This window comes from Capronia coronata, assembly GCF_000585585.1.
Source record: "Capronia coronata CBS 617.96 chromosome Unknown acBCG-supercont1.6, whole genome shotgun sequence".
Taxonomy (NCBI): domain Eukaryota; kingdom Fungi; phylum Ascomycota; class Eurotiomycetes; order Chaetothyriales; family Herpotrichiellaceae; genus Capronia; species Capronia coronata.
This window is the reverse complement of record NW_006912898.1, coordinates 952,778-975,423: the sequence shown is the minus strand read 5'-3', so window position 1 is coordinate 975,423 and position 22,646 is coordinate 952,778. Positions and strand designations below refer to the sequence as shown.

General features: G+C 52.2%; 8 protein-coding genes across 8 annotated transcripts; 6 read left to right on the top strand and 2 right to left on the bottom strand.

Moving 5' to 3' along the window:
* Positions 1-475: 475 nt before the first annotated feature.
* On the bottom strand, positions 476-1,449 carry A1O1_07028 (uncharacterized protein; the record flags this gene model as incomplete). Its single annotated transcript, XM_007727901.1, has 3 exons — positions 476-753; positions 899-1,114; positions 1,191-1,449. 3 exons carry the CDS (start codon positions 1,447-1,449, stop codon positions 476-478), a joined length of 753 nt encoding a protein of 250 aa, XP_007726091.1.
* Positions 1,450-3,946: 2,497 nt separating this feature from the next.
* On the top strand, positions 3,947-4,852 carry A1O1_07026 (gluconate 5-dehydrogenase; the record flags this gene model as incomplete). Its single annotated transcript, XM_007727900.1, has 2 exons — positions 3,947-4,065; positions 4,120-4,852. 2 exons carry the CDS (start codon positions 3,947-3,949, stop codon positions 4,850-4,852), a joined length of 852 nt encoding a protein of 283 aa, XP_007726090.1.
* Positions 4,853-4,958: 106 nt separating this feature from the next.
* On the bottom strand, positions 4,959-6,095 carry A1O1_07025 (uncharacterized protein; the record flags this gene model as incomplete). The annotated part of the gene is made up of 1 exon (XM_007727899.1): positions 4,959-6,095. The coding sequence occupies one exon, from the start codon at positions 6,093-6,095 to the stop codon at positions 4,959-4,961; it is 1,137 nt and encodes a 378-aa protein (XP_007726089.1).
* A 637-nt stretch (positions 6,096-6,732) lies between these two features.
* Positions 6,733-7,367, top strand: A1O1_07024 (uncharacterized protein). Its single transcript, XM_007727898.1, has 3 exons — positions 6,733-6,836; positions 6,865-7,075; positions 7,135-7,367. Exons 1-2 carry the CDS (start codon positions 6,834-6,836, stop codon positions 7,054-7,056), a joined length of 195 nt encoding a protein of 64 aa, XP_007726088.1. The 5' UTR covers positions 6,733-6,833; the 3' UTR covers positions 7,057-7,075; positions 7,135-7,367.
* A 399-nt stretch (positions 7,368-7,766) lies between these two features.
* A1O1_07023 (uncharacterized protein) lies at positions 7,767-9,566 on the top strand (the record flags this gene model as incomplete). Its single annotated transcript, XM_007727897.1, has 1 exon — positions 7,767-9,566. The coding sequence occupies one exon, from the start codon at positions 7,767-7,769 to the stop codon at positions 9,564-9,566; it is 1,800 nt and encodes a 599-aa protein (XP_007726087.1).
* A 936-nt stretch (positions 9,567-10,502) lies between these two features.
* Positions 10,503-11,159, top strand: A1O1_07022 (uncharacterized protein). The gene has a single exon (XM_007727896.1). It carries the CDS (start codon positions 10,597-10,599, stop codon positions 10,816-10,818), a length of 222 nt encoding a protein of 73 aa, XP_007726086.1. The 5' UTR covers positions 10,503-10,596; the 3' UTR covers positions 10,819-11,159.
* Positions 11,160-14,071: 2,912 nt separating this feature from the next.
* Positions 14,072-15,031, top strand: A1O1_07021 (uncharacterized protein; the record flags this gene model as incomplete). Its single annotated transcript, XM_007727895.1, has 6 exons — positions 14,072-14,076; positions 14,229-14,592; positions 14,645-14,692; positions 14,745-14,777; positions 14,840-14,923; positions 14,990-15,031. 6 exons carry the CDS (start codon positions 14,072-14,074, stop codon positions 15,029-15,031), a joined length of 576 nt encoding a protein of 191 aa, XP_007726085.1.
* Positions 15,032-19,559: 4,528 nt separating this feature from the next.
* Positions 19,560-21,907, top strand: A1O1_07020 (uncharacterized protein; the record flags this gene model as incomplete). The annotated part of the gene is made up of 2 exons (XM_007727894.1): positions 19,560-21,707; positions 21,791-21,907. The coding sequence occupies 2 exons, from the start codon at positions 19,560-19,562 to the stop codon at positions 21,905-21,907; spliced, it is 2,265 nt and encodes a 754-aa protein (XP_007726084.1).
* Between the last annotated feature and the right edge of the window lie 739 nt (positions 21,908-22,646).

The window sequence follows — 22,646 nt, the reverse complement described above, 5'->3', positions numbered from 1 at the left end:
GCCTTTGTTCCATGCAGGCATTCCATGCACTCCAGCTCGAGGTTCGCTCAGGCTGTCAGTTCCTCCATTCAGGTTGGTGATTGCAATTCCACCGATATCCTCAAGCCTTGCTCATGGACTTAAACCTGAGGTCCAGGCCCACGCTCATGCTCAAGCTCCGTCGCAGTCTCTCCGACCCACCATCCATCAGCACAATGACATGATCAGAGACGGCAAGTACTAAATCGCCAGCACAGATCGTAGAAACCGATGCATGGAGCTTCGCAAAGCAATGTCGACTCCGGACCGCAAGAATGTATAGCTCGCAGCTTTAGTCTCGAATCTCGATAGGTGTAGACCGTGTAGTTGACACCTGACTGCCACATTGCTCATCTCGAATGTGATTTCACCATCACAGAAAAGGACTGGTGTATCATCTACTGAGCGAAAGTAGGTATGGCATTCGAATTTCATCACACCATTTCCAGGCATCGACTCAACCCCCGGCTGCGAACGTGGACAGTGTGATGGTTGCTGTCACTGGCGGTGTTTGCGTCGTGGACCCAGTGGCAGTGACATTGGATGATGGCGGGAGAAGTCCAGGTGTCGCCAAACTGTCGTTCCTAGAGAGGCCAACGTTTGGATGTGCTGCGTGCCATTTCTCACAGCGCCTGTCAAGCCAGTTGCCGCTACAATTGGCGACGAAGATGGTGTAGACGCCGAAATCGGACATGAAGAAGTTGTCGCCGCCGACATAGTGGTGGTTCCATTCGCCTGCGAGGAAAAGTGTGAGTTAGTCCAGAGAGTTTCTCGTTCTGATAGAAATGGGCACAGGAAATCGGGAAATGAGAGAAAGAATGTTCAGACGGGACAACGATGGCAAGCCGTGCCGATGGAGGAGGCCGAATTTTGAACATACATCTGTTGATAGTGCTGCGAAGAGCTCCAGTGCAGTTGTCTCGCTCGCACTGTTCATCCGTGCCCTCGATGTAGATGACACCGTCGGCCCACCATGTTTTGGACCGAGACATTGAACCAGCCGCAATCAGTCCCGACAGTTCGATCTCGGTGTAATTCGCAGATCCCATCTCCTGGGTCAGCTCTGTGGGTAAGTGCACCGAGGAGAATTCGGCTCCTGTTGGAATATGGCCATGGTTAACTTGCTGTTTCAAAGCTTGGGATGAAGGAGTGTCACTTTGGGTAGACGATACCTTCGACAGGATAGTTCTCTGGTTTGGCAAGATCTTCGCAGAAAAGGTCGGCAAGACGCATTGCCGTGGGCGGGTCCATGTGCCAGTCGCTGCCGCTGGTGTTGCAGATGGGAGAACCGGTGTATGTCTTGGTATGTGTGTAGGTGGTGGTGATGGAAGGCGAGATCGTCTCTTGATTGACTTGCGGACGGCATGAGATGGGCAAGATCAGCACCGCGAGGATGAAGACGAGAGAAGAAAGTGATATAGAACGCGCCATCTTGTCCAGGAGAGGCAAGCTGAGTAGAATAAGACTTGATGTTGATCCGAGAGTTGTGGGAAGAGAAGAGGAAGGCAGGCAACTGTGAGAGAAGTATTCAGCAGTCGGCTTTGGTACAAGCAAACCACGGTTGAGCCGGCAAGAAGAGATCGAGTTGAGACCTGACGCGTTAGAAAGTCGAGTGAAGCGGAAAAAACACGGTCCTTGGTTGGATCATGAACAGGTAAGGCGAATAAATTGATCAGTGCTGCAAGGTTGACTGAGAGATACATGACTGGTAATAGTACACAAAGAAACTCGTCTGCTGGCGGAAGATTGATATGGATAGAAACGAGAGGATATTGTTGTCGACGGTGGCACAACAGCATGCTGCCCTACCGTCCGGTTACAGTCGAGACGCCCGAGGAAAGATGACATGTTGCACCTCCATGTTGTTTGGGGTATACTATTCGATGGCCAGGAGGTTCTGCTCCCCTTGGGCCAGTATTCCAGATATAATTCTCGGGTTCTTTTGCCAGGCGACTTCACTTGCTGCGGGAGCAAACAACTGCCTCATTTGTGAAACCTGGCAGACACATTTCTTGGACAGGAGTTCTCTTCTAAAGACGGGAAGGTACACCAAGGCCCCCGTCCCAGTTGAGTAACCCGTCAACACGGTTCACCAAAATCCGGAGCCCTTTCATGTTGATGGGAAGCTGTAGGAACATCGACCGCTACAAATGCGGCAGACAAGGGCAAATCTCATGCCTGATATGTTCACCAGGTTTTCGAAGATTCTCCCAAGCATTCAGGGCACTGTCTCTCCAATAGACTATGCCGCAGCTCGATAGAAAAGAGGTCCAAGTCTTGGAAAGCCGTCCTGTGAAAAGGGGGAGATCAATTGTGAGTCATGATTGTTGTGTGCAAGGTTTGGAATTAGATGAATGATTATTTCTCAGTCCGCAGCTCGACTTCGGCTGATCGATGCAAAGCGTGCTTGTAGCTCGAGCTCGAAACGCCATGGGCTATCTTTGTTTCTCTCCCAACCCCCCAGACAACGCGTGGTCCTTCCAGAGCCCGATGGAGATTATTTTCTTGTGCCACCATTTGTGCGTAATGCTCATGCATATGAGAAGGTGTCTTCTAACCTGGGGCTGAAGCTCGTCTTCTCGAGTCCAGATGGTCGCCACGCTGCTGCAATTTCTTCTGCTTGATATTTCACCAGCAAACCCCTTGAGAATATTTTCCATGGATTGTATGTGCTTGCTTGCCTACCTAAAATGGCCAGTTCGCTGAGCACCATGGGTCACCAAACATTTCCCCTTGAAGACCGTAAAATCGAAAACTGCGGTCAGAATAAGGCTTCGGGGGCTAACAGCTAGACGACCTTGGCTGTTGATTTGGTTTTCATCCCTCATATACTAAAGGAACATATTCTCTTTCGCAATCGACCATAGGATCAAGAAAGCAGCGCTTCCCGTTCGCTCAGCGGTACTTAAGCTTGATACCGGTTAGTTAGTACTAGAGTGGGTGACCATCTGGGAATCCTGACTGTTGATTGTTTTTGCCAATTTGCGTAAAAGGTGCTTTCTGATGCTGAGGCAAGCTCGATGTCCATCTCGAGACGTCGTTTGATATTGGCAGCCACAGCCCCAGTCTGGGCTCTTCCATGTCAAGAGACAGTTAAGAAGTGGAGCAGTCTTTATGAACTCTGGCATGATCGCAGTAAAACAGGATGTCAAGCCTCCTACTTGTGATTGTCTTGAAAGATCTTGCTTGGTGTGTCCACAAACTCGACGTGTGCGTCATGTGTGTTGCTGCCAGTCGGGGAAATTGATCCGAGTCGTGGTCTGCTCATACGAGGTGGGTCGGTGGCAGCCGGGACCAGTGCTCACTAAGGCATCGTGCCTTGAAACAACCTGATACCAGTGGCGGACAGGTACCCAGCAAAGTACAGGTACGCAAGCGTTTCTGGCACGAGCAGGACTCGGAGCACTGGCATGAGGCTGGGGGCAAGGGATGAATGTGCTGGTGCATACAGCAGGACGACTGTTGTTCCAGCAAGGACCACACCATGACTACATTGATGTAGGGAGTTGTCCAAGCCAGGACACTCCTGCCTTTCAGCGGTCAATGGCAGTATACATCTACAAAGGTTCCGCGTCTGATGAAGTGATGACTGTGGATGATAAGGAGCAGCTCGGCATAGTTGCTATATTCGATTCTCATTTCACGCTCCAGGTGCGCTATTCCTCTTTAGGCGGGTTGCCATTGTGCCTCGGCTGTTCAACTGCGCAACATCCGCAGTCTCGTTCCCCAGACTATGAACATGCGGGAGGATGATGACTCTCCAGAAAGTCTAACCATTCTTACTCTCGGCTATCCCGTGGGTACCTGACCATCTGAATATCTCTATATGGTTTTCAATCGTCCTCTGAAGCCTTCGACCCAGTAGCCGCCCCCTCTGATATTCTCATTTTCATTTTGAACGCTTACTTCCATAACGACAGTTCACACAATGGGCAGCGCTAAGCAGGATGTTGAGCTGGAGGACTTTGGCAACATCTTCAGCCTCGACGGGAAAGTTGCTGTTGTGACCGGCGGTAGTCGAGGTCTTGGACTCAACGCGGCATCTGGGTAAGCAATTGCAATCACAAGTCTTCGGCGCGCCCACTAACGATTTGTTTCCAGTCTCCTTCAAGCTGGCTGTTCAAAAGTCTACATTACCTCTCGAAAGGCCAAGGCTTGCGAAGAAGCGGTTGCTGCGTTGAATGCCCTTCCCAACAAACGCCCTGGCGCAGTCGCCATTTCCGTTCCCGCGGACGCCTCCAAAATCTCCGAGATCGAGCGTTTGGCTGCGGAAGTAGCAAAAACAACGGATCATGTTGATATCCTCTTCGCCAACGCTGGGGCCACATGGGGAGCTCCCTTCGAGAAATACCCTGAGGACGCTTTCAGCAAAGTCATGGACCTCAACGTCAAGAGTGTCTTCTACACGGTCCAGAAATTCGAGTCACTGCTGAGGAAAAATGCCACCACCGCCAATCCTAGCAGGGTCATCGTGACCGGAAGCGTGGCCGGGCTGGGTGTGGGGTCGCTGGGCGAGCATGGAACATTTGCCTATTCTGCATCGAAGGCCGCAGTGATTCACCTGGCGAAGAATCTCGCCGTTGAGCTGGGTCCTCACGGAATCATCACCAATGCCATTGCACCGGGCTTCTATCCGACCAAGATGGCTTCCGGCTTGATGGAACTACAGGGTGGACAGGCCGCTCTGGCAGCTGAGGTGCCGAACAGGAGACTCGGCCACCCCGAAGACATGGCGGGCCTGGTTGTGTTCCTGTCTAGCAGAGCTGCTTCCCACATCAACGGTGCTGTCATCACGACGGATGGAGGATCTCTCCTTTCGAGAGGGAAATTGTAATTATAGAAAGCTCCCCACCTATAAATATATACTCTATCTACTGGGTGTGATCCTCCCCCGTCGTGTTTGGCCATGGCTTTTGATGATGCAAGCCGTGACCTGTCTATCATATATACACTCTCAGAAACTCGACCAGCGCCATGATCGCCATGGCTTGACCATACGGCATGCTGGTCCTCTCTATGTTGATGTAATGCTTCAAGTCGTGTCCCATGGCAGTCCCAAAGCTGGTATCCATCAGCTCTCCATCATCACTGATCCGCCGAATCACAGCCTTGACCGCTTTCATAGCAACCGCCGTATATTCTTGAGAGATGTATCGTTTGCGAATGGATTTCAACAAGCCATACGCAAAGCCAGCGGTGGCCGACGCTTCGAGATAGCTCCCCTCCTCCTCCGACACGTCAAGCAAGGTCCTCCACATCCCCTCCTGCGTCTGCAAGGAACGCAGAGCACGACATTGAGCCTCCAGGACAGCCACCAGGTACATTCTCAGCCCGTCGTCCGGCGGGAGATCCAACAATTCGATGAAATCAGGAATGGCAATCGTCAGCCAACTGTTCCCTCGGGCCCATCTGGCACGGGCAAAGTTGTGGCCCAGTCCACCCGGCGCCCTGTCGTCGAATTGCCAGCCGTGAAAGAACAGCCCGGTCTGCGGGTCGTAGAGGTATTGTATGTGGAGCAGGAACTGCCGTTTGGCCTCTTCGACGTAGTGTGGACGGTGTAGTAATATTCCGATCTTCGCCAGCGGCATGACAGTCATCACCAACGTGTCGTCCCACAGCTGGTTGTGGTTTTCGTCAACATACGTGATGTGCTGCATCCCACCGAAAGTCGTCCGTGGAAGCTCGTACATGGCCCATTCCGCCCACGAGTCCAGCCAGGGGAGATAGCTCTGCTCGCCCGTCTGTTCGTAGAGATGGGCCAGCGTCAGGAAGACGGCCATCGTGTTGATGTTCTTGGTCGTTCCCTCGGCCAGGCGCGCCGAGAACCAGTCCTGGATGATCTGAAGCGTCGAAGTCGAAGACTTCAATGCATGGTACTGGTAGAGGCCGTATAGACCGATTCCGTGCGTCCATTCCCAGTCGTTCCATCCTTTTGTATCGATGATTCGCCCGTCCGCGAGGGTTTGCAGAAAACGTCCTTGCTCGTCCTTGATGTTGACGAGGTTGTGAATGAGGAGATCAATCTTGACGCGAACTTCTTGGGCTCTTAGGCCTTCGACTGTTAATGGAGTCGGCATTGTCGTAGCTACGATAGGTATCACTCGGCCACTGGGTCAAGGATGTTCTCGTCTAAACATTATATTCAAATTATTTGTTGGTCGCGCCTCGCACAACTCCACATAACGGTGTCAATTACTCCGCGCACCGAGATAGCCCGAAACCACCATCTCAAGTGCACCCTGCCCTGTATACTACCCGGTAGCAGGCTCGAGACGAGCCTGACTGCCCATGGGGTAGGTGGGATAGTCCAGGAACCAGATGTCCAGTTTCTGGGGTAAAGTTTGGAGGCGATCGATCCCTGTTCATCTGTTGTCCTTCTCTTCTCTTTGATCATAGCGAGGTAAGAGGGATATGTTCGGCAGAGCCAGGCCTGATGCTACATGTGCCACATACTCCCACATCGATACTCTGCTATATACACTACACGAAGACAGATCCAGAAGTGGGGCATCTGTGAATCTTCCTTCAAGTCAGACCCTCTGGATCTGGCAAGGTAAGTGGTGAAGAATTTCAATATCACTTTCTACCTTCCACATCACCATGGTCGGCTCCGATCGAATGGCAGCAGATAATCAGGTGCGTAAAGAATCACCTGACATCGTCGAGAAAGAACCTGTCTCGCAGATCGAGAGGGTGCTTGAGAATCTGCCGTCATTACTGCTGAGTTCGACGTGGTTAATCAAGAAGACCGGCCAAGATTGCACGGTCGTGGGACTCTTTGTCATTTTCCGTGACTTACGTTGTCTTTGTCTGCAATGGTCCAACTCAAAACTGACTTGATCTCAGACCTTTCCTCGGAACGGTGGTGCTCATGAGCGTCAAGAACAAGCACACGGGGACCAAAGTCAGCCTCTTATTAGCTACTATATCGTCCTCTCCTTCTGGGATACGCAGACTGTAGCAATAAGCATAATCTATAGCAATACTGGAGGACAGACCAAAAAGACCATTGTCGGGTTGATGAACTTTGTGCCATAATGCACCAGCAACGCCATTGGTACGGGACGAACCCAAAGAGGGCTGCGAGGAGAACGTGCTAACTCGGACATTATCTAGGTCCTCAAGTATTTCTGTCGTATGATGCACCACGATACTTCGTCGCCTTCGCCACTCAAATGGGTTGCTAGGTACACACTCTTCGTACTCGTCATTGCCTTCCTGCGATTTCATCTGCGAAACCAGAATCGCAAGAAAGATGGGCTGGCATCTGCCGTGATCAGAGAGAGGCGACCGACGATCACTTCGTGCACGCGTTTGAGGTCTTGACGGAGCGTGAGAACCCGAATTTCAGGTACAGCTATCGAGTGCGCATTCGACACATGTTATTTACGGGGTTCATATCGGCCGATCGTGGTAGAGAAAATGGTCACTTGGGGAAATAATGCCATTAAATGATTGTGGTGAAACAAGGTGAAGGGTCGTGGAGAAATAGATGTGAAGACTGGAAGAGGCGCAGGCAGGTGTGAAGCCCCGGATTATCACGTGCCACATGTGATCTTTGTGGCTGAGTGGTTGCCCCGTGCAACTCGTGCCTGCCGTTCTTATGCAGTCAACAAGTCAACCATCGCTCCTTCCTGCTTGATCTGCGAGCACTGACTATCGCTCCTGCCGCTAAAGATCAACAACTGTCCGTGCTTCACGCAGCTACCACGCACTTCACGCACAGGACAGTTACCACAATCGTATCTATGGCACAACCGTCATCTTCACCTTTTCCACCCGCCGTGGAAGTAATTGAAGACTTTCCCCTTCAATATTCTTCTCCGCTTTCACTACGGAAGCATCCATGTCCTTCTCCACACGCTCCACCTGCGACCAACCTTGCGCACACTTACAACTACAATTTCTCTGGCTCAGTGTACGATGAGACCACTTCAGGTGCAGAGGTGGAAGATCCATCTCCTGAGCCGGCGGAGGAACAAGAGGAGGATCTACTAGACACCGAACGACGCATCTCGGGTTGCTCATCTATTTCGTCATTCCCTGCCTCCGTGTCGCAGCACCTTTCTTCCAGACAAAGTCAATATGGAAGTCCAAGCACACCGAGCAAGCCTCACGCGGAAGCACCCCAAGCTGCAACGTCACCCACCGGTATGGGGAAACCCAACTCACCTTTTCGCCACCCTAGCAGCATCAGGGCTTTGCAAATGAGAGATGAGGTGCTGAGTGATACCCAGAGTGTCCTTCGCCATCACAGATATAGTGGCTCTCAGAGGTCGTCTTCCAGCCGCAGGACTGCTTACTCTCCACGTGCATCTGCAAAACGATCATTCAGGTCGAGTGGGGGATCGCCTAATAAAGCCAACAGCAGTGTCAAGACCGAATTTCCTCTTGTACTCCTCCACTGCACTCTACTGCCACCCGCCTTACTCTCACAATCGACTGCTCAGGAAGACTTGATAGTGGAGCTGCTGCCGGAAGAATACAAGAGACGATGGACTACATTACGAGAAAAACTTGTCGGAGATGTAGAAGTCAGAACGAGAGGAATTCTGATACCTCATCCAAAAGAGGACTACGACCTTCTGGAAGAACGGCTCCTGGAAAGCCTTGATCTTCAACATCCTCGCATCCGGCATGACCACTACTTCCAAGCCGATCCTGCTGGGACTGACAGTGGATTTGAGAGCGGTAGCCTCACAGGAGACGAGGTCGAACAAGATCGCCCACATGACAAGTGTCCCGATTGTGGCCGCCCGGTTAATACTGGCGAGGTTACACGCAAGTGGGATGTCAAAGTCTTCGCAGCAAACGGCTTAATGCGAGCAGGAGCATGGGCCGCGGCATGGCAAGAGATGGAAAAGGTCGACGTGGAAATCAGAGTATGGTTACCCCAGGAGATGCGTCGGGACCTGGAGGACAAACTTGCTCTGCTGGGAATCACACCACCTGAGGTCATCCAGCAAGAGAATGCACCCGTTTTTCAAGACGAGCATCTCCATGCACGGGAAACAGAGGTCTATGGCGAGCCTGGCCGACATCGAGGTCTCTCAAACTTCCACCCCTCCTATGACTCAAGTCGACCCCAGGAATCGACTGTGCCTGTTCCAGTCTTCGCATCCATAGTCGAATTGAGCGCGCTGATGCTAGGCTACGCACGGGGGTTTCGACACGGTCGCAAACCTATTTTGATCGGCATATTGAGTTTTCTCGTCTTGTTGTTTGCATGGGATGGCCGGACCACCTCGCCCGATCCAAATGCGTTCCACCCAGTCCTTGACCCAAGCCGACTTACCAATGAAACTACCAGAATTGGTACTGCTACAAGCGAAGCAGGTTCAATAGCCACAGTCACCGTCACAACGTCAGTCAGCATCCAGGTACCATGCGTACCTGGTTACGAAGCACATTCCGTGTCGACAAGCGCAAGCGGAAGTCAAAAGCCTACACCAGTTGTTCTCACATCAGAGGCAGCACCGACCGTGACTGTGAAACTTCCAGAAATGCGACATTTATCTTTCCCAGTTCTGGAAGCAGCCTTAAATTGAGCCTGTCAATTGACAATTCCTCCCTGGGTCATTGTCAGTCGCGATCCATAGCGAACGATTTCAGATACCATGTGTAAATAGCGATGGTGGATAGGACACGGAAAGAGCACTTTGGACAGACATACAGGGTCCCGGAATACGAGTCAGAAAGGCGCGCCATCCATGTGGTAGATTCGGCACGAACTTGTCAGCGTACCTTCCTTTCGTCAGCTACCAATGATAGTTCTGTCTGCCTCACTCTACAGCATGAACAAGTTTCTCGAATCTGCCAAAGCAAATATGCGCCCAAGTTTTCAGGCGAGCATAGAGGCGTCGAACCATATGTCTGGCAAGGTTCGACTGACAGCCAGCCTTTGCTGGTCATGGCTGTCGCTAGCAAGTCCGCGTCAGCCGCACGCAGAGATATTCGAGCCCAACCCTAGTCGCCATCCTTCTCAGCAATCTACCACGTCCATTGGCGGACCCCGAGCCATCTGTTGGGCACGTTCCTGCCCGGCAATCCGGTCGAGGCTTTCAAGCATACGAGCCCGGGCGCTTCGTCTCTACCTACTGTGTCGGGAAAGGCGGGCACAAATCTGTTCGTTCAACCAGCCTGTTGAACTCGGAGGCGAGAGAGCATGTCGATCCGAGACTGCTCCAAGCCTGTGCAACAAAGAACAATAACGTTACTTAATCATCGGGACGTTTGTCGCGCTCGAATTCGGCAAATGCTATTCGAATGTAAGGCTGAAAAATGAAGCACAATCTACTGCATCAAATCTGGTGGCTAGTGCTCGTCAGCCGCAGTCATCAGGGCTGTTACGGGAGTCTAAATACGGGTCTAGGGGTCTCTGAAATTACTTATCTGTTAGACACCACCCTTGAAGAAATCTCAGCGTCTGCCATAACATCACTCTCCCATTTCCAGTCTCAGTGTTGGATATGTCAAGGCTGCCAATGGCCATGGGGTTTCTAGATCTCCCTTTTGAGATAAGGCTGGAAATTTACCGCTTAGTCTTCGGCCATGGGAAGGCTTTGGTAGAAGCCAATAATGAGGAGGGCATTTCATGCATCATCCCCAAGGACAGCACGTTTCGGAATCATACTGAGAGATCTTCTCAGCTCCTCAGAGCCAATCGGACAGTGCTTCTGGAGGCTCGACCGGTGCTCTATGCCAACACAATATTCCATGTCTTGTCTCATGCCTTTGCAGGGAAACTCCCGACCCGAGTCACTGATGGCCATCTCTGCGCCCCTTTTATCAATCATTTGATCTGGCAGCTGGACTGTGACATGATGAAACGCTTCTATGCTGAAGATCTTCGGTTAAACCTAGCAGAGATCGGTCAATGCATCAGTCTTGAACTTCAGTGTCGAGCGGAAACGTGGCGCAATTCGTTTCTGGGCGAATGGTGTGACCGTGAAGCCTTTGTCAGAGGACGAGACCAAGTAATCGACTATGCTCGCATGCTGCAACGTGTAATGAGCTGCGGCGATCACGGCCAGGTGAATCTTGTCGAGGATCGGAGCCAGTTGGGGCGCGGACGAGTTGTTGTGAGACTCGACGTGAACAGATCCAGTCGCGGCCAAGAGGGATTTCCACCAACGCCGCCGTCGCTGCTCTCACACTGCTGAGCGCCACTGGGGTTGCCTTTCGCTCACGGCTGGATTTTCCCCGTGTCCTGGTCCGTCTAGGATCAAATGCAGACCGCCACATCAGCGAAGAAAAGGAGAAAAGTGACATCCGTGGCCACACCAAGGTCACAGCGAATCGTCCTCCAAGGCATGGAGAAGCAAGGCCCAGCACGAGCGGCAGCCTTTCTAAATCACCAGTGAAACCACTTCGACGGGATGGGCAGATCCCGCTTCTAGCTGCAGCAGGGTTTGATATTATAGTTCCAAGCGGCAGTCATACCAAGCAGACGGCCCATGTTTTCAAATGGCAAAGCGGCCATGATCGCCGGCATCGATGCCAGCGATGCATGCATACCAAGTGCGATAATCAATATACCTGACAGTAATGCGCCACTGCGGCCTAGTCGACAGATCAAGTCGCCTTTCATTTGAGGCTTTCGGTGTATGCGCCATCTCATCAGCGCTAAACTGGACGATCTCCGCGAAGGAAGTCATGTCACAGCTGAAGGATTACCTCTCTTTATGGTCTATAGCCCTCCCTGTCGACGAGGTTGGCCATGTTCGGCATGGTGTAGAGCCTGCGCTGGGACTGATGATACTCGGCGACCTAAGTGGCGCAGAGCAACAAGGATATGTTTCACAGATCCGCCTCCACGTTTGTACATTCCCCATCTTCGGCCTCTCCGTTCTCCAGCAATGCAAGTGATGAGCTTGCGAGACAGCGATCCCATCAGCGAAACCAGGGGAAGCCACACCCCTACGTCATGAAAAGCTGTCGATAGCGAATGGTCCTGAGCTCTGTGAGCCGCTTAGGTACGAAGTAGCGTGTACCAGACCCGAAATGCAACCAGCGGGACAGAGTCTTTGTCGATCTAGTACATCCCAGCATGCCAATGTATGTAGCGTCCACCAAGTCACGCGGAGGTCACCATCGAGTCGCATTGACCATGAGTCCCTGGGGCTACTGGTCTGGTACGCCTGAGAAAGTTGTCCTCCGTCGAACGGCTGGATTGTTCAGCTCTGATCTTTTTCTCCCATTTGACGATGAGGACGACAGCTAGGGGCGGGGTTAGTCCATCGAGTTACTCATTGATGGGCAAGACAATCCTCGAAAACATTCGATAGGAGCCACGCCGTGAATATACTATTCTCCACTATTGGACGGTTGTCCCTTTGACGGCCACCTTCTAGGTCACAGCAAGCAATTTCATGATGTCGTCCAAAGTCACTGACACCTCCAGTCTTGTACCAATGTACCTAGTACCAGCACCAGCAACGCGGCGTTGACCATTGGCAAGACTCCCAGCCATGCACAAGTCACCCGGTGACTATATGGACATCCAGTACAGGGTACCCGAGAGTTCCTACTGGGTGACTTGTCCGCTGCTGTCACTTAGTTCGAAGTTTAGGCGAGCCGCGCCTGGCAACGACCATCGCATCGCATCTCACTTGGTCTCTTCCCATTTCTTCTTGTGTCCTGACTTGCATGATGGCACCGAAAGGACCCTTCTTCGCCACAGACAGGACGACACCTTGCATCTGGTCACTGGGACAGTTGCATGCCATCAGGAGGCTTGCATGCTTGAGGTGTGGATGGCTTCCATTGTCAACGGCCTTTCTCAGCTCTAGGCTGCTGGCTCCGTGCTCCAGGACCGTTTGTTCATCAGCTCCCCCCGGCTTGCTCTCACTACCCCGCAGCCATCCTGGTGCTGGTTCACCACTGCTCTGGAAAGATTTCTGTCTGGATGCATCCATGATACGTACTCATCACAAAAGCACTACCTGGAGCTACCAGCTCAATACCGACTGTCCTTCTGACCAGACCCTTGCCTCTATCAGCCTACCAGAACCCTCTGCCAGCCGGCCGCTGCTCAGAAATGGTGCCAACGGAGACCCGTATCCCTCTGGAATCCCCGCTCCCCCTCCACCTCCGCGATTCCTCCCTCCACCAGTACCACTGCTAAGTCCACCTCCACCTTTTTATACCCCAAACCACGTTCCCACCGATCATGACATGTGCCTCGAACGGTGTCCTATTTGGCTTTCAGACGCCTCAATGAGATAATTGGACAACATAGGTGCAGCGAGTGCAAGGCCGTTTCAATCTGGGACGATCACAACGTCAACGCAAATCTCAGTACTTGTGTTGCTTGTTCATCTGCTTGCCGACCCTTGTTTCTAGTTTCCAATTTAATCTCTGAATCGGCACATTGTCGCATTGTCGCGTCAGCACATAGCACATCCGCTTCGATTGTCCTTGATGTTAGTCGCCTCGATCCCTCGATCTAATCTGTCTTGCTGTTCCACCTGTTGCTTTCCGGCCAAATCTAACCTATTGGCTCAGTTCCTGCTTGAGTCCACTATCATCACAGCCTCCTAGATCTGGAACTACGAACCTAGCCCATTGCATCCGCGAGGCCATACGGGACTCGTGGTCTCACACTGGCACGGAACACAGGGGAACAAAACCAAAAAGGACGTTTAAAACAGAGGATCTGAAGACTTGTGTTATCGTCGCACTGTACCTTCAGACTTACCTGCCGGTCTTGCCTTCTCTCGCATTGTCGCATGGTCTTGATTGGGCTCAACCTCTTGGTCTCACTCTTGCTCGGTCACACCTGGGCCCCATACACGCATCTATTCCTGGCCACGGCTTCTCTCTTCTGCCTACAATTCTAGCAAGGTCTTTTGATCAAGCTGACCAGACCAAGTGGTCCCGCCTACTGTGTGACGCTCACTGGCCTTGACCCTAATACCACGTCTGCTGCTTCTTGCGACCGACGCGCGTTGTGGCTGGCTCGCCCAAGGGACCTTCCTGGACAACCGTTGACCATGCCGACGGCGTAGTCGACTTCCTTCAACATCTTTTGACTAGATAGACTGTCGTCACCATGTCGTAAGTTCTCTTCTTCTCCCAAGTGGTACATTCCAAACTGCACCGATAGACAGTCCGGGACTTTTTGCCTCGAGTCATGTTCACAGCTCAGTCGACCTCGCCCTTTTTCTTTCGTTCACCTAGGGAGCCAGGCCTGACGCTCAAGTCATCAGATCCCCTCCACCTCCCAAGAAGCAAAGACAATCTCTGACCACGACGTCGGTCCATACAGCCTCCAAGGAGGTACCAGCGACTCCTGCGACGCTGGCACCCAAACAACTCCATGCTGACCTTCACCAAACGCCCACTGCTGCCGGGAATCCTCGCAAACGACGAGCATCCCACAGTCCATTGTTGAATACCTTTCCTCCTGGCGCCGCCCCGGATTCGTCAGTGACATCCGGATCTATCCCAGCCTTGTTGGGAGAACAATCGGGCAAGAAACGCGGTCGAACGAACACTCCCTGGACAGCCCAGGAGGAGCAAAGACTGAAGCAGATGCGGGATGCCGGTCATAGCTGGAGTGAGATTGCAAAAGTAGTTGGAACATGATTTACTCCGTGAATGGCCCAATGCTCACACGAGACAGGCTTTTCCTGCCCGAACCGAAGGGAGTGTGAAGAAGCATTGGTACAAGGTAGACTGATCGGGATCGTCGAACCTGCACAGTGCTTGCTAATGCATTCTAGGACATGCACTACGCAGAATTCGCCGAAGACGAGGTATGCCTGACCCAGATTGGGGGTTTCTTCTTCCGCAGACTCGTATTGATTGACCTCTACAGTCAGTCGCACTTCGCGAGGCTATCAAAGAATACGAGGCAAACAAATGGAAGGCCATTGGGCAGAAGTTGGGCAAACCAGCAAAGGTCAGTCTTCTACCACGCCATTGGCCTATGATCTGTTCAATATCTGTTGACCATCCGCGCGACCAGGCTTGCGAGCAGTACGCAAGAGAACATTTCAAGAATGGTTAACCCGCAAGAGTCATGGTTATGTACGACGACAGGAAGCGTAGGTGTTGGACGGTCAGTCGGACGGGCTATGGGGCTGATCACCTTTTCTCTGGAGTTGCAGGACAGCCTCGAAGTGAGGAGGAAGGTATCAAGAGCTTGAGCGACAGACGATGACACAGTCGACGATTGCATGGCTGAATCGACAAACAGAGTGCACTCCTGGCACTGTTGTTGGAAAGTGCTGGACGGAAGAGGAATGGGCGAATAGTCATGAATCTGGTCCCATCAATGACATTGAAAACTTACTCTGTTGCCCCCAGCTTGATGGCCTCGAGTCTCTTTCTCGATGAGATGCAACGACTCTCCTCAAGTCTAGCACTGTCTCACAGGAATCTCTTTCGAAATGGCATGGACGGGTTGTGGGTGGGTTTGACCACAATCCGGTTGGGGTGGTTCAAGCGTCTCAGAAATCTGTCAACCATGCGACTGCAGATGCCAATAACGAGGCCAGTTCCGATTCGTGTTGCATCAAGATGTCTTGTGCTTTGTCAAACGCTGGCCTGTCCATCCTGTTCAGCTAGTAGACCCTGTAACCATGATCGACTGGTGCATTGTGTAGGCGTCGGTCGTCGCAAACGGGTGAATTGTGAAGAGTTTCTAGATGAGGCAAAGGTCCCTCATCTGGGTTCATACTTGACCTTTCGTGTAGCCTTCTGGTAGCTCATGATGCCCAGAGCCGGATCTTCCACAGGTAGGTCGGCATACAACGAGCGATGGCTACGGTACTACCTGGGTACCTGCCAGGTATCTGGTGTCTGGATGGACAATTGAAGTCGAGGAGGGATGCTTAGCTAATCACGTCTCTGGCGGATCACAGGGACCAGTGGGGCAGCTGCACTTCGACTGCTACCACGTCCTGCTTCCTTGCTCCTCCTGCTCCTGCGATACAAAATACTCATTCTCTGTAGTTTCCTACTAGGACTACAGGCCCTCGATTCTCTTCTTACGCCAATGTCGTGCCAGTGGTACATCTTTTCTGTCTTCCCACATTCATCTGTCAACCACACAGATGATGTTGTCCCACAGGCGAGCCCTTGAACTGCTTGAACGCAACTAGAATCCTTCAATCGCTCCCTTCCCTCCCTGTCTCCTGTCTCCCTCCTTCTCTGTCATGTCCTTTCTGACGACTACCTTACTCTGGTTGCCGACTTACCTTCTTCCCTTTGTCCTACTCGTCCGCGCAGCCTCGCCTCGTACCCCCGCCTTCCGCCTGCCGAGTTCCGCGTCGCACAGCATACATTTGAACACGGACTGGACATGCAACTCCACCGCCAGTATTTGCAACGTTCGGTGGTTTGCAAGAGGCAGGCAATGTCTATTCTTTCTCCTCGGGCATGGCAATCACAAGCGTCGAGAAAGTTCCTTTTCGGCGGTCAGATCCACGAATGGCGAATAAAATCTTTTGCTTGATTGTCCACAAGAGTTGAGTGTAGCATATCGTCTTCTCTATCAACGAAAGTTGACTGTACCATATCGTCTTCTCTGTCAACGAAAGTTGGTCAGACCAAATCATTCTATTGACAGTCTACAACCGTCGGACGTTTCTTCGGGTTTCACAACTGCGACTTCGCCAATGGCCTCTTAGTTCATCCTCGGAGCCTCCAATGAGCGAAGCGCAGGCTGGGACTTCGCAGACCAGAGCGACATGGGAAAGAGGAGAAATGAACGCCGTGCATGAACACCTGTTCGTCCACTCTTGTCCAACCTCTTGTCTATGCATTCGTCACTCACCGCCAATGAGGCATGGGGCGTGGACATGGCATCTTGGTTAGGGCAGTGTCAATCGGGACTGGCCACGTCGCTTCGACGTTGATACAATGGTTGTATTGCATGTACAAGACCTAGACATGGCCAATTGTCTGGAACTGACCGGCCTGCCGTTCGGGCAAAACTCCGGCGATTCGTTCTGGATTGTCTGACTTCTGGCCTTGATCACGCTCCAGCACCTCGACTCGACTCGACCTGAACCCTGCAAGGGTGAATGTCGGTGCCGTGTAGCAACCAAAAGTTGGGTTTTTCGATGGAGCCCGATGCTGACTCTGATACAGTAGGTGCTTGGCTTGCTCTGCAATTCCCTCTCCACCGCCACGCCCCGGTACATTGCGACGAAAGAATACTAAGTATCGTTACCTAGTCACTCGTCATTTTTGAGCCTGGGACTGTTCGATCGATCGTCATGTAGTGACAAGATACGAGGGCTCAGTTCAGCCGCTGCACCCACTGGCCTCCCTCCACTCTGCTCCGTCTGACCACGACAACATGGAGACCCGCACAATAATCAGTGGGCGAGGAATCACTCACACAACAACACAGATATATTGCGTTCGCTTTCCCTGCGAGGATGCATATATGTGTGTACCTTGTCCAGCAGCCATGTTTGACCATGTATGGCCACGCTCGCTACACTGGACGCTCTAAGCCTGACTCTATACCGGCAAGGTTAAACGAACAGTTGAGTCCGCATAACCGCGGGACTGCCGCTGGACGATCTCGTTGCAGGAGCGGTAGCGGTAACTGTAGCCCGGATCACAACCTGGGAGACTACAACTTTCAGGTGTTGCTACACTGAGGCCTGTGTAATCGCTGACCTTCCAGTACTATCTGAAGCTAGTAGCGTCCTCGAACGTCATTCTTGTTCCAGGCCATGCCGTGGTCACCACTCTCGAATGGTGTTGCGTTCGACATGGCTATCATGTTGTCCTCAACATGGTTTGATGAGCCCGGCGTGCCTTGTCTTCGTTCATCCCTGACAATCCTTGGCTAACCTCCCCGATTGTTGACATCTATAGTGTTCTTCTGTCTGGAAAGAGTTCCTGATTGTCACAGCACAGATTTCTCTCACATGTAACAGATTTGCTGCACAGATATGCTCATCAAACAGACATCAGCTCTGAACAGTAATCTTGGTGCCATCCCACGACGTATATACGGAGAACAAGTCGAAAGATTACCTGGGACTTGATCAGCTGGGCTTTTGCTGTCTCCCAGGTACAGGGCTTCTGTTTGCCTTAGCCGAGCACCCTATTCATCATGGACGAAAAGCCACAGGTGCGTCGTGCCGTCATTTCATACACCACGTCCCAAAAGGCATAAGCACCATGAAGAGAATGAGATCATCTCCGCCTCTTCGAAAATCCGGTTGTTGATGCTTGAGGAGGTAGGCGATTAACCACAATTAAGCCGAACAATTTCGGTTGAGCGAGATCCTTGCCTGGCTCTTCCAATGCGACGAGCGGCCACGAAGCACCGTTAGAAAGATAGCCTATCAGAGCCCATGTGCTTCCCTATCTATCACTGTATTTGAGGCGGTGGCGCAGCAGAACAGGAACCTGGGATGTGGACGGAATAGCCTGAACCAAATGTCCCAAATCGGATGTTCTGAACCAAACATCGATATATCGAGGCAGGGTACAAAGTACACTTGAAAGCCTATTCATCCTTGTCCAACACTTCTCAGCCCCAATTCTGGTCACCTGAGGGCATTTACTTTGATACTTTTTGGCTTTTTGAGGAGGCTTCCTCCCGCAATCTTCGAATCTGCGTGATTGGATTGGGCCGGATCGGACACATACCCATGGAGTGTCATGATCGACCCCCCGTTACGGGGCGGTTCCTGCATTGACCATCTCCCCCAAGTTGGGGCCGTTCTAACGCCGGAGAGAGAAAGGCGGGACAGTTCTGGACCACTGTGGCTTTCCTTCCAAACCTGATTTGAGACAAGTGACTGTGACGATGGTCCGCTAAGCCTTCAACAAGCTTTCTTGTTCTCTTGCTTTCCGCCTTGTCTCAGCCTTAACATTAGCATCAATGGACCTCGAATCTTAGACACTCCTAAAGGGAGAAAGAAACGTGAGATTTCTGAAAGAGGCTACCCGGCAGTTCAGGTACAACCGCTATTTGCACTCCGCCCAGCAAGCTGAAATCAGTTGCCCAGCGCTGGCGGCTGACAGCGAGGCTGATGGGCTTGGTAAGTCAGGGAGCCGTCAGGAGACCGTCACAGCTGTCAGCCGCTCACGCCGTCTGGCACCAAAACAAAATCCCGGGGATCTGTTTAGCGGAAGATCAACAAGATCAACAAGATGCAGGAGGGCTGGGACCAGGTCGGCTCCATTCGGTTTTGGCCCTGGGCCTTCCTGCTCCCTGGTTGAACGTACCGCCAAACACACCCTGGGGTGCAGCCACGATTCGCCTTAACTCCAAACTATTGGAAATCTGAGTCCATATCAACAATTGCCGCCGCCTTCAAACCCGTATACCACGAGGATGTCAAGGCCAGACGACAGGGCTGCTCCACAAACCCACGGATGGATGGCGGCACCCTCAGGGTAAAACATGATGTTCCCGCCTTGACAGCCTTCCTGCCTTTCTTTTTCAAGGTGATACTGTCTCTCGTTTCTCAACTGTCAGTTCCCTCTTGATATCGCCGACCTCTTCACTCGCTTGAGGGACGCCATATCGACTTTTCTTTATTCAGTTTCGTTGGACCAGGATGCATCACTCGCTTCGGCTCCTGGAGGTTTTGTTCTGTTTGTGTACCATATATGTGACGGTGGGGGCAGCCAATTCATCAACAACGATATCTGTGACGGGTGCATATAATACTTCGACATATTTCAATTCATCAACGACAACATCCAGACAGACAGCCACGTTCACGAACCCCCCTTGGCCCGAGGACACCGTTACTCATATCCTTCCCCAGTCGATATCAGATCTCATATTTCCCACTGCTGTCCCGCGCCGAGGCATTCAACCTTCGAACATCCGTTGTGGGAGATGGGGTCTACCTCAGTCTCAGACAAACGGCAGATCTCCGTTAGGTACCATTGGGAAACAGGGAAGAGGAGGAGCACCTAGGTTTCCTCCATTCATCGGTGCCCCTGGGTACGACGTTGGGACCTACGGTAGCAACGGCGCCAGTGACAGTGGGAGTGAGGGTGGAAATATCGACTCTGGTGGCAATGGCAATAGTAACAATGTCGACCAGGGCCATGGCAGTGGTTACGGCGACAACAACAATGGAGGTGGTGGGTTCGACACCGGGTTTGGAGGTGGAGGAGGTGGAGGAGGTGGTGGCAGCCGCCCGACAACTCTCCCCTGGGGTTCGAGAACTGCCAACAACACCGATCCCTATACAAATCCTCCCGTGACCGGGGTCGTTCGCAAATACAACTTTGTGATTGAACGGGCCGTCATGGCCCCGGATGGTGTGGAACGAGACGTCATTGTGATCAACGGACAGTTTCCTGGGCCTACCATCGAGGCGAATTGGGGAGATACCATCGAAGTGACGGTGGTCAACGGCATAACCAGTCCTCAAGAAGGTACTTCACTGCACTGGCATGGGCTTCTGCAAAAGGGTACCCCCTATGAGGATGGCGTCCCCGGTGTCACCCAATGTCCAATCGCCCCAGGTCAGACGTTCACCTATTCTTTCAACGCCGATTTGTACGGCACCAGTTGGTATCATGCCCACTATTCAGCGCAATATGCAGCCGGAGTCTTCGGGGCGATGATCGTTCACGGACCGACCAACATTGACTACGACGAAGACCTCGGCCCGGTGCTTCTGACCGACTATTACCACGGCAATTACTTCGACATTCTGGAGGAAGTCATGGGCACCGACCTGAGCAAAGTGGCTCCTTTCTCGGACAACAATCTGATCAACGGCAAAGGCGATTTTGACTGTTCCCTCACCAGCAACAGCACCAAGTGTACCCCCGGAGCGGGCTACTCGAAGTTCCAGTTCACAAAGGGCAAGACCTACCGCCTGCGACTGATCAACGGCGGGGCAGAAGGCATCCAAAAATTCAGCATCGACAACCACCAACTGAAAGTGATCGCTTATGACTTTGTGCCCATCGTGCCGTACACTACAGAGATCGTGACTCTCGGCGTTGGCCAGCGCGCAGACATCGTCGTCGAAGCTACTGGCACACCCACCGACGCCATCTGGATGCGCTCAGTCATCAGCAACTGCTCGGCCACGCATCAACCGTACGGCTATGCAATGATATACTACCAGAACGCCGACATCAACATCAAACCGAACACGACTGCCTGGCCAGACAATACTGACGGCTGTGCCAATGACGACCTGAGCCTCACCACACCATACTTCCCCATCACTCCGCCCCCGACCCCGGCCACCGAGGTATCGATCGACATCAATTTTGGCTTGAACGCGACCGGCCATCTAGTGTGGACCATGAACAACTCGACCTTCCGGACCTGTTATAACGATCCTGTCCTTGCTCGGGCGCAGCAGAAGGGCAGCAGCAGTACTGCCAACGGGACGGCGTTCGTGTATCCGACAGAATGGAATGTTTTCGATTTCGGCAATGCCAGCACCATCCGCATCATCGTCAACAATCTGTCGCCCGTTGCCCACCCAATGCATCTCCACGGTCATAACATGTATGTTCTTGACGAAGGCGTCGGTGACTGGGACGGCACGGTCATCAGACCTGACAATCCCATGAGAAGAGATACTCAGCAGCTAAGGCCTGCTGATCCGGCAACCGGGGAGCCCGCGTACATGGTGTTACAGATCGATGCGGACAACCCGGGCGTGTGGCCCTTCCATTGCCATATTGCGTGGCATGTTAGCGGTGGGCTTTACGTGAATATTCTGGTAAGTCACAAGTCTTCCAACTCTCATTCCTCCCTCGAGCCCCATCTACTGCGGATTGATTGCTGACCGGCTCTCTGCAACAGGAACGACCCGATGATATCCCTAACATCAAATCCCCCGATGCGGTCAACGCGCTGTGTCAGACTTGGGACGATTATACGCAACTAGGACCCATTGATCAGATTGATTCGGGGTTATGATTGGTTACAATATACATCACCCATCCTTGTATCATTCATGGCGGTTTGAAGTGCATGGCGAAGGACTATAATATGGGCTCATCTGGGAAAAGTGTTTGTTTCTTGTTTGGTCGTCGTATACTGGTACGCTGGCAATGCAGGGTCTCTTTGTTGCCATCCTACCATGGTTGCACTATAGGGTTCTGGTCCTGGTCCTGTCACGTGGAAATATAGGGTCGTCATTTGAGTGGCGTTCTGCTCGCACCGTGCCTTGCCTTGCGATGCAATATGTATAATTGGGGGCAGTACACATCTTCTTCACTAACGTGGCATACTTTGGCAGAACTGTTGTCTTGAGGAGACTAGATCATCTGCTTAATAAGTGAGACCCCTCCTGTGAGTATCACCTGCCTTACAGCTTCTATGCGATCGAGGGCCCACAAGAGTATTGAATATTGAATATTGATATTCACACATATATCTCCACCTAGCCGTTCTACTACCAGCGACAGTGCCACTATGCCATCTCTGCTCACCAATACTCATAATCTGGGCGCAAGCTTTGCTCTTTAGCTGGCGTTTCGTCGCTTTACTCTGTTTGACATGCAATAGAAGTCCTGTTCAGGTCTGCACAGCGAGCGATATAGTCAGATGTGACGACTTGCGCAGTTGATCTGAATGGATATCATAGATGATGTGATTCTGTTGCTCGGATTCCCCCAGCCTGACGGCAGACACCGCCGAGTTCGCCTCCTGACCG

Excerpts from the sequence above, each read along its gene's own strand:
- A1O1_07022 (XM_007727896.1), top strand. The coding sequence starts at position 10,597 with ATGAGGAGGGCATTTCATGCATCATCCCCAAGGACAGCACGTTTCGGA.